This window comes from Laccaria bicolor, genomic scaffold (assembly GCF_000143565.1).
Source record: "Laccaria bicolor S238N-H82 LACBIscaffold_69 genomic scaffold, whole genome shotgun sequence".
NCBI classification, from domain to species: Eukaryota; Fungi; Basidiomycota; class Agaricomycetes; order Agaricales; family Hydnangiaceae; genus Laccaria; species Laccaria bicolor.
In genome coordinates this window covers 6,414-16,900 of record NW_001889940.1, presented here as the reverse complement: position 1 = coordinate 16,900, position 10,487 = coordinate 6,414, and the positions used below count along the sequence as shown (strand labels likewise).

Sequence of the window (10,487 nt, the reverse complement as noted above, 5' to 3'; positions counted from 1 at the left end):
ATGAGATGTAGACGCACCCGCCAGAAGAAAGGGCGAAGTTGTTGCAACAGCTCAACAAAATTGACCAAGCCCTGGTTGACGCGTGCCTTCCCTTTGAGCTCAACAAGTACCCTCTCCGCAAAAGGGAACAATTGGGTTTGGAGCTCATCGGGAACAGCAACAGTGGCCCAGGGAACATGATAAGCCTCCCCAACGTAGAAACCTGCCAACGCCGTAACCGCCTAATGACTAAATGAGTTTCCCTCAAGGAACAATTGGCCTAAAGAAAACTTACAGACTTTGGAATCTTGGCGGAATAAACCTCACGTTGAACGGTACTTGCCCAGTGTCCGATGGCACCAATTTCATCCATTGTAACACTAAAAATGATGAGCAGCAGCTGGCACACAAATAAGTCATGACGTACCCCATCTCTTCAAGGTGGGTAGGGATAGTCTTGCGGGCGAGGTGGAGCTTCTTTTTCGATTTGATGGATGTCGATTCAAGGAATTTTGTGTACATTTTTCGGAGGGCATCATCACCACAGGCCTTCCCCACTATTTTTCCAAACATAAGCTTTACCTGATAGTTTGGTTTAGTAAGGAACAACATTGATTTCAGATGAGGGCAGACTTGCCTTGCGCCAGGTCAATGGGTAAGACCAGTCCCAACCCTCAATCTTCTCGCACACATTCTCCTGGTCAAATATGTAATGCAAAAGGATAGCAAGAGCTCCAACAGAGCAACGAAGCGGATTGCGGTGTGGCAGCACGAAGTTGTAGTCCAGTTCCTGCTTCTGTTATCCTCATCTCAGTAAGATATAAAACCAACAATACAAGTAAACTACAGACTCCTGGCTTCGAGACCTTTGTCTCATGATAAAGGGAAAGTACACCAAAATAATATTTACCGACACCGCAGTGTCGCCCGTCAGGTGTTGTATAGTTAGGAACAAGCAGGGAGTGGGGTTGAAGGCAGCTGAGCAGCAGATTGATGAGCTCATCGCCACGGTTGAGAGTGGTGCACTGCCAAGTCCAGCTAAAATGTGCTTTGATGACTGATGGGACTAGTGAGATAATGTCGTTAGCGATGGTAGAGAAGACATGTAATGGAACTCATGTTGATCAAGCTTCATGAAGATAGTGGATGTGATCTCCTCGAAGTGCACAGCATGCAGCTGTGAGTCCAGTATCGTGTTTTCACTGATGTCGAAAAACTCGTCTCTGGAAAGTATAGTTATGAGAAATGGAAGATGTAGGTGGGGAAAACTGACTTACTCAAGGCACAAGCATTGGGATTCTACCATAAGAGCCTTGTAAAAATCCTGGCTTCTCGATGTAGATGTGGGCCGACGTGCTTGCAGGGTAGGGTCGTCGTTGCACTGTTGCCGCCAAATGCGGCCAAGCATGGTCATATTCTTTTTCAATGATGACTATGGCATGAATATGTCAGTTAATGAGGCTCAAACAAAGACTGGGGTCACCGACCGATGATAAGCGTGCCGGGCCCTCCTTTGGGTGACCTTGGGTTGTAAGGAGGCTCCTTGTTGCAACATACTTGAGGTATTCCATGGTGTGGTTGGCATCGACGATGTGGTCAGGGATCATGCCTGCGGCGATCACTATGGGTACCCAGTGCTGCCGTGCAGGCATTAGTGATGTCCCCTTGCATAAAAACTGATAAAAAACATACACGCCACAGAGAGAGCATGCTCTTCTCTGTTTGCTGCCCACTTTTTCGCCTTGTGTCCATGATGTATGCATCAATCTAAAACTGGTCATGATCGGCAGGTAGAAGCTTGAGGCGGAAAGTGTGTACCCAAGCTTTCGAGCTTTCTGTGCCTGTGATGAAAGGGGATGTTACTCAAGACGTTGTGCTGGATGAAACTGAACTCACCCAACGTATCGATCTCCATAGAATCCTCGCGTGGTCCATTGTCACCTTCATCATCACTGTGGTCATCCTCATCGTCGCTCTCTTCACCCAGACCATTGTCTGTGTTCTCGAATCTGGTTGAAGGACTCTTGCATCGCTTTTGCGACGTTGACCGTTTGGTCCGTCCCAGCAACAACGGCGCCTGCAGCTGACAGACTGGGGGTCTCTCTTTCTGTCTGTTGGCTCTCGTTACTGCTTGGTATCCTTCGTTAACATGAATTGACTCCTGCACAGAAGGCCGAGACGATGTACCTGGGTTTGGGCAAGCATTGCTGGTCATGCTTTTCAAGCCGCTCAACAAGCTCGCCCTTCTTCCCACTGACCTTGAGGTTCTGCTCACGGCATAGGCTCTTTAGAGCAGGGACATTCAAAGAATAGCTGTAGAAAGTAAATAAATCAGCAAATATTCAGTACTAACCATTGTGGTGCTTACTAGAGTTTTTTTGTGCTCTTCTCATTTGAAACCTGGCCTGCATGAAAACAAGATGTGAGCTCCCATTGAACAATGTACCACGGCACATTGAAGGCTCTTGCCTTGTCCTTTTGAGGTTCTTGCTGGTCCACTGGCAGGCTGTCTCAATGGCAAAAGCAGGGCTGAGGGGAAGGAACAAGGTTTGAACGCATTCAAAGAGCGCTGATGCCCAACGCACCTTCTGCTTCGGGAACGGCTGTGGCGATGCTTTGGGAAGGTGCAGCTACAGATGCCAATTTTTGATGGGCAGACTCTGGAAAAAGCACTGGATCAATGTTGAAGTTGTCCGTCTGCTGAGGTCGTTGTCTGGAAAGCGGAACGAGGGCGTGCTCATGAGTGTATGACATGACGACGAGGACCTTGGAGTGGAGAATACTAATAATAATATTTATTGAATTATCTAGATAGTATGCTAAGTCAGCGGGAGGACTTGGCCTGGTGATTTCCAGACCCTAATCCAAGTCACAGTTTGATTGTGATCTGCCAGCGAGATCACACACCCGAATTGTGATCTAGGGCCAAGTACTTCGCTTAGGGTTCTTTGATCCCAAAATCGTGAATTTTCCCAATTTTCCTCTGGACAGAATTTCCCAATTTTCCTCCGGATATGGGATCAGACATAGGAATTTCCCAAAATTTATCCGGACATTACCTCAGGCATGGTGTATGTTTGATTTTTTTTTGGCTGCGCAGGTAAGGTTCCTGGCATCCAAAGACCTTGAATTTCGATGTAACATGTCATACCCAATCTTCTCTCATTTTCGTCTTCATCTGTTCCCATTTCAATTAATTCACTCAAAATGGGGGAATATTGGGGGAATATATTCACTTTGTCCCATTTTTATCCGGACTGAGATCAGGCCCCCCTTGGCTTAGGCAGTTTTTATCCCGACATTCTCAAGCATTTGTCTAAATTTCTTCGATTTTCCTCCGGATAGGCCTGATGCCTATCCAATTTTTTTTCAACATTTCCTCCGGATATGGATCAGGGATTTGATACCAATTTCCAGGGTCCTTCTGACACCCCTTGCCCGAAGGCCCCCGACCTGCAGTACGTTTGATTGCCGATGTGTCATTCCAGGAACGTCGACCTCTCACGGCTCACTTTCGAAATACGACAATAATCATCAACTGGCAACATCTTCACCTCCATCGTCCCAAACGTCCCGTCATGCGTACTTGGTGCGAAGAAGCGATTTTTCTGGGCATCGTAACGATCTGGACAGTTGTCATTTTGGGTTCGCCGGTACGTTCACTCTATTCCCATCCTTTCTTAACTGACTAATACTGTGGATAACTATTAGGGGGAGTCAGAGTGGCCGGTTCAGCGACGATTCAGCAAACGGTTCAGAATCGATTCAAAGATGTTGAATTCTTGTCTGAACCGTGGGAACACACTGAATCATCACTGAACCTGAACCGACGGCGAAGCGCCTCGGGAGGCGCTTCACCGTCGGTTCAAGTTTCGGTTCTACGTTGGTTCTGCCTCCTTCGCACATAACTCCCCTTATCAATTAGACTTTTATTTATTTCTCCTTGAAAATACGTTTCAGATACTCTTGAAATATTTCCCTGTAAATTTCCTGCCTCGGTATCATTGTACTGACCACCTACTTAGGCTACTTTTACATTTGTCCTCACAAAAATGCTGTCTTAATTTTCTGATAGCTGTTGATGCACAAAACCTCATGTAATGGAGTCCGTTGTCAAGCTTTTAAAGAAGGAATAATATATATGTATCTAAATCTTCATGGAACATAAATTTGGTGGTCAGAACCGGCGTGAAATAGAGTTTTGAGCCTCAGCTGAACCGGGGGGGACAGAGTTAGACCCGGTTCAGCGACGATTCAGGCAAAAAAAAAAAAATTTGAATCGTCTTTAAACCTGATCTTGAATCGTTGCTGAACCGCCGTTGAACTGGCCACTCTGACTCCCCCTATTGATTTAGAGCGACGATCTGCAACGGCCATGCGGAATTATGTACCCGCCGATACTCCAACGTCACGTTTATGGGAGCGCACGACTCATTTGCGTATAGCATCGACCCATTAGCGGTATGAACTCAAGGATTCTTGAACCGTAACATATGCGTTTCTGACGTTCGGATCTCGTCCCTCACAGTCGCAAGAGATCAAGAGGTCGATATCCCGACCCAGCTAGCTCTTGGTGTTCGGCTATTGCAAGCGCAAGCACACCTGCACGTCATTGCTTTCATTGCCTCTACTTTTTAAATCCTCGCTCATCCACTCAACAGAAACAGGAAGGGGGTTTTCCATTTTTGTCATACAAGTGCGTTCCTTGATACCTATTATGTATCCTCCTCTATTGATATTTGAGGCTGCGTAGGTGACCAATGAGTCCTCTTGCGGGACCGCCTTACATATTTTTTATCGTGGCTATAGTATCTTTTCGACGGTGGCAGCGTGGCAAATTATTTAAAGAAAGTTAAGACCTTTCTAGACGCGAACCCCAATGAAGTGTTGACCCTTCTTTTTACTAACCCGGAGGGGTTGTCTGTAAAGGACCTATGGAAACCGGCATTTGACAACTCGAGTAAGTCATCCTCTGTCTTTAATTATTTCATCAGTAACTCCGGGCAGGTATTACCCCTTTAATCTACATCCCCCCAACCATTCCCCTCAAACAATCAGATTGGCCAACCCTGGGAGTGATGATCGACAGTGGAAAGCGAGTGTTATCTTCATATTGTTAGGTTCTGTAAAACTACACCAAAAAAAAAAAAAAAACAAGGGTAAAACACAGTCAGTATCGCTACAAGAATGTCCAAGGACCTGATTAGATAAATGAACCTAAGAACACAGGCCGAAAATAAGATGAAAAGGGCAGGGAGATACATGGGTGTAAAGGAAAGGAAACTTCCAAAACCCCGTCTATCGTGGCCCTGGTCTATCCGTGGATAATATGTCCCGGAGGATGCTGGGTCGGCTCGCCAACATTCGGTAAATATGACCCCCACTCTTCTAGTCTACAGAGCAAAAGTAAAAATGAGTACTGAGACGAGGAAACGAAAACGTACGCAAACCCAGTCGGAGCGCTAGACCACGTCGACATCAAATCTGGGTCGATGTGCGGAGTTTGTGGTTGTTCGGCATACTTGTCCACAAGCCTAAGATGTGAACCATGCACCATCCCATCACCGCCCAATGACTGGCCCCTGTACATCCCCATACTATTCACCGACAGGGCGGAGGCGGCATGTGAAGCTGTGCTTGATATTTCGGGGGCAGCATAGGATCCCCCACTTGGACTCGACGACCTGGTGTAGGAGCTTCTATTTGATCTCGTGGGCGCAACATAGGAACCTGTGTCCGAATCAAGCGCCCCTGGATAGTAGTTGTGTGGTGCGGAGGGATTGTACGTCGCACTCGAGCCCGTTGTGTCCATCAAACTCCCAGCCCCACCGCCAATCACACCATATCGCTGCGTTGAGGATTTTGTTTCGGTGACAATGGGATACCGGTAGCTGAAGGTGGAGGAAGAACTGGACGTGTCAGAGTTGTCGATTATTGCAGAAGTAACGTTTGTGGTCGTACTCCCACTCCCCGCAAGCTCGGTTGAAGGATACCAGTAGCAGTGCGACTGATAGTCAAGCAGTGACTGTCCGGTCATCGAAAAATTGCCGTGCGGAGGCAATGTTACGCGTTCGCTGCTGTACATCAGCAGCCTATAGCACTCCGACGGCTGGGGTGGCTGAAAACTATCCGATGAGCGCTGTGCGTGTAGCGGTCTGTGCGCCTGCGATAACTGCGGAGGAGGAGGAAGAAGTCGAAGTTGGTCTTGCATTTGAAACTGGTCTTCTTGAGCGGCAGAACGCGTCTCTTGTGGCAACGGTAGGTGTCTCATGGGTATGGGCACATGCCTGGTCACGCGTTGTAAATCAGAAAGGTTTCTTGGGACGTCGCTCGGTGATGGGGCATCATCCTTGGGGGGAGACAGAGATGCCATAGGGGCCTCAGAATCCCGTTCGCGCTTGTTCGCAGGTGGACTAGGCTCTGGGAGAGGAAGGTCTCCGATGTACGTTAACTCGTATAGGATATCCCTAAACCAGAATATATATATGAGAGCACAAAGAAGGGCTGGAGATAAACATACCAGAAGCGACCTGCTAAATGCCACCGGTCCTCGGACCTCCTTAACATCCCCATGCATTTGTAAACATCTGACATGTCATTATTCGGATCTATTGACAATCCCGAGCGCTTCCCTCTCCAGATGCTCGCCAGCAATACAATCCCAGATGTGAATGCAGCGAACTAGTAGGGCAATTAACGTCACCCGCGATTATCAAATGCAGAGTGATACTTACCTGAAATAGCGGCGGAGGGATAAAATTCCTCTTCTGCAGAATGTCAACAATATTGGTACATGACCTTGCGGCATTCGTGCAGATGACCAAGGAAGGGAATGGTGATGGTGACTGCTTGTTTTTCGATGGGATGAATGGACGATGGACAAGAATCTGGATGTGATAGTAGGTCCCGTATAAGACGATAGATTGCTTGAAAAATCTACCGTCTTCACGGTTTGGATCCCAGCGCACTTTAAAGTTTGAGCGTATCGTGAATATCAAATTGAAGGGAGCGATGGCATTACGTACAGTGATTTGGGACTGAGTCCACCCATTTGTTGAGAGCCGAGTCAAGTTCCGCCACTACCTGCATCTCCCACTGAGGGCCGACTAAGCCAGATAAGCTTTTGGACTTATTGATCGAATACTGCACAAAGTGAGTGTTTAGTGTTGCAAAGATAGCGTCCGATCAGAAAAAACTTACGATGGTACGCAACGCAAAGCTTGCAATCTGGTGTAGCTTGATGTCGAGAATGAAATAACTGATAAGCGAAGGTTTATTTGCGGGTTGCTTGAAACGCTGCGAAGGATCAGGATGTTCCCAGTATTCGTCATCACACTCAATGGGCATGTCAAGGTCAAAGCTGGAAATTCAACCTCAGCATTAAGAATTCCAAGTACGGAGATAAGACTTACTCGTCATCTTGAATTGCACAGGGGCGACCAAGAGCAGTGCTCAACCTCCTGTCCAGACAGACCAGAAACCTGCGATGCATGGCTTGTCAGATTTAATTTGTGATGTCTGACGTGGGCTAGTACCAGAAGGCGCGCTTCCACAGCTCGTCCTCTACGGTCATCACATGGTCCCGTGCTTTACGCCTATGTGCGCCTACCTCCTGTGCCAACCGGATACCAATGCCAACCATGGACCAACATGACTGAGGAGCAGAAGAGTCTTTCAAGAACATTACCGAGAGCTGGAGAATACGTTCAGATGAATAACAGATGAGAAAACGGTAACTTACACAGTAGAATTGCATGTCGTACAGTGAAGGTGAGACTAAAAGCGACCTAGCTGTCTGTACTTGCTCAAACCACTTCCAGCCACGAGAATGAGGTGAATTCTGTCCTTCAAGAAATACTCGCGGATCCTCTGAGAACCGTGATCCGATTGCGCAGACGAGGAGAAGAGTGCATGCAAAGCCAGTATTTGTGAGATGTAGATCTTCTGCAACGGATCTTTCAAAGGTTGGCCTATGAAGGATGGCTTGATAGAGATTGAAGTGCAAAAAAAAAGCGTCGACAAGTTGCTCCATGAGATCCCGATCAGGAAATGATTGTATCGGTGGGTTGTCTGTGCCTCCAAGGCATTTTTCCCACTACAAGATATGAAACAGATCGCTAACATGGAAAAGGCAGGATGAGACGAACGGGTTGTGGTGCACAAAACTCAAGACGCTTGTGGCCAAGAATCATTGAAGGAGGGGCTTTGAAGTTGTCGTTGCTCACGTACTCACTCTTGAGCTCCATCGCGGTCTTAATGAGACTAGCTCCACTTGATTTTCCGAAAAATCTGTCTTCGAGCTTGTCACTGGGCCTAGAGTCGATGCCACGTTTCTTCAGGTTTTCTACGAGAGTTGAAGTAACAAAGTCTTCGTCTTGCTGGTCGGCGTCGGGTTCACCGACCCTACTGATGTCGGAGGTGGCTACATTGACAGCGCGCGGCAAGGAGGCGGAGCTACAGACTTGCTCTGCTTTCGCAGCGGCGTCAGGGGAATGGCTTTCTCGGTCTGTGGCAATGTGGAGCTCTTTCAAAATGTTCTGGTCTGGGCATAACTAGTCGAAATGGTTGGGTTAGGTCTTTTGAGTGGATTTTTCAACTTGCGTACCCTCCGCAAAACCTCTTCCAGCATTTCCACGCGACGTTCCAAGCTTTCCACATAACTAGAGGGGGAATCAGACTTGTGAGTGGGAGAGTAGGGGGATTTCCAAACCCCTTTGAAGGACCTCGTTTCTAAACGTCGAGAATTAACGACCAGCGAAACATACCCATGGACGAGCTCACCTTCGCTTTCTGAACGTATGTACAATCGAAACTGCACGTTATACAATTTAAACAGCGATTTCCGGGCATTTGGACTCCGTCGCCTGATGAAATATTAGTGATGAAATATCGAGGGGAGGCCACTTATTTGCATACATCGGACTAAAGGTGACGAAGCTTAGGTCAGTGGCTAAACAACCGATAGACACTGACACACTTTTCTTGGTCCTGCAGATGTCACATGCTCGTTGTATCCTTCGCCTCTTCTGATTTTGAGGCAGACCAGACATGTTGTCCTCGTTGAAGTCCTCACCTTCGGACGACATGGTGATGGTGCGTAGGTGAAAATCGGATGCAAGGATGGAAGGCTACAGTTGCGGACAAACAAAGTCATCCAATTTGATTGTGGCACGAACCATACCGATCAACATGATCGGTTCTCGCGATCATCGATCATCCTGGTTTGGCATTGCAGACTCCGCGCCACGTGTACGAAAGGAAGTTGGATTCTACTTAGATCCGGGGTCGCTCGAAACATCACTTTCTGTAGCTTTGCCAACCCACAGGGAAGTCCGAGTGTGAAGGAAAATGGACTTTGGGTGGATTCAGATTCGACCCTTCCATATTTTTGGTGAGCTATTGGTTTCGCGCTCTCCTCGGAAAACCTGTATTATATTGTTAAAATTCAAAAAGCTCGCGTTTTCCCGATTTGACATTCAAGCACCATACTTGTAGTAGTGTCGTTAGCCACTGCAATTTTCAAAAATTATGCCATTAGCCTTGTTTAAATCAACCCTGCGCACAATTAAAAGCGCCTATCGTGACCCTTTCCTTCCCGTCCAATTTTATAAATGCCGATCTCTTGAGGCGAGATAGGACTTTGCTGGAGAAGACCACTCGTTCGCTCTTTATCCAACCTTGGGAATTTATAAACTGCGGTCATGGGACTTACCTCCCATTCCTAGGAGTTTCAAAGCTTTCTTCTCGTTTTTTTTGTGGGTCTTCTGCTCCAAGAATGGAGGCCGTTCGAGGTCGCCCGTCGTCTCAGGAGTTTAATGTCAAAAGTTCAGCTTGTGACCAAGTTGCTTCCTGCTGACTTCCATCCGTATAAATTCTGTTCTCGTTTCTACACTTCTTCCCTGCCCTGTAGAAATCACAGTATGGCGCGGACCGCGGTGCCGCGCATTAACCACATGGGTGGGTCTGATAACGTCAAGACTGAACCACCACTTTCGGGTGGTAAAATGGGGTACGCTCGTCTTCCGCTCTGAGTTTTACGCGGGGATTGTTCAATGGTGCAGATTTCCTCTTTGCTTCGATGGCGCATCAAGATCAAGGCGCACACAAAAGCTCTTTCGTATTTAAGAAAAATTGAGTTTCGGAACATGATTGAAATCACTCCATAAATTTCTTTGCGGGGGAAATCCTTCCGCTTCCTCCGATTGAGACAAGTAGCGAGCACCACTGAATAGCGATGGCGATTCCGAGCACGCCCCAAAGGTATTTGGATGCTTTTCGTTGCTTCTGCGGAGGAATGTGATGCATATATACACATATATATATGTATACCAGCTCTAATACACGTTCCACGTTAGCACCCACACACGATGAAGAACACATTGACCCCTGCAATTCCAGCTGCTCACAAAGCGAAATTGTGACCATAATGTTGTCGATCTTTCAATATCCGACTCATTCGGACATGAAATTGATTTCCCACTGAATTCAGATTAAACGGGTTGCCAATA

General features: G+C 47.2%; 3 protein-coding genes across 3 annotated transcripts; 2 read left to right on the top strand and 1 right to left on the bottom strand.

The window, feature by feature from the left end:
* Positions 1 to 3,557: 3,557 nt before the first annotated feature.
* Positions 3,558 to 3,798, top strand: LACBIDRAFT_315222 (uncharacterized protein; the record flags this gene model as incomplete). Its single annotated transcript, XM_001889556.1, has 2 exons — positions 3,558 to 3,632; positions 3,691 to 3,798. 2 exons carry the CDS (start codon positions 3,558 to 3,560, stop codon positions 3,796 to 3,798), a joined length of 183 nt encoding a protein of 60 aa, XP_001889591.1.
* A 597-nt stretch (positions 3,799 to 4,395) lies between these two features.
* Positions 4,396 to 5,099, top strand: LACBIDRAFT_315221 (uncharacterized protein; the record flags this gene model as incomplete). Its single annotated transcript, XM_001889555.1, has 6 exons — positions 4,396 to 4,440; positions 4,525 to 4,583; positions 4,641 to 4,675; positions 4,724 to 4,728; positions 4,789 to 4,939; positions 4,987 to 5,099. 6 exons carry the CDS (start codon positions 4,396 to 4,398, stop codon positions 5,097 to 5,099), a joined length of 408 nt encoding a protein of 135 aa, XP_001889590.1.
* A 194-nt stretch (positions 5,100 to 5,293) lies between these two features.
* LACBIDRAFT_315220 (uncharacterized protein) lies at positions 5,294 to 9,065 on the bottom strand (the record flags this gene model as incomplete). Its single annotated transcript, XM_001889523.1, has 15 exons — positions 5,294 to 5,372; positions 5,424 to 6,446; positions 6,500 to 6,660; positions 6,714 to 6,946; positions 7,005 to 7,122; positions 7,180 to 7,339; positions 7,392 to 7,460; positions 7,515 to 7,672; positions 7,721 to 8,074; positions 8,127 to 8,531; positions 8,585 to 8,639; positions 8,690 to 8,709; positions 8,761 to 8,843; positions 8,896 to 8,901; positions 8,957 to 9,065. The coding sequence occupies 15 exons, from the start codon at positions 9,063 to 9,065 to the stop codon at positions 5,294 to 5,296; spliced, it is 3,033 nt and encodes a 1,010-aa protein (XP_001889558.1).
* Positions 9,066 to 10,487: the final 1,422 nt, after the last annotated feature.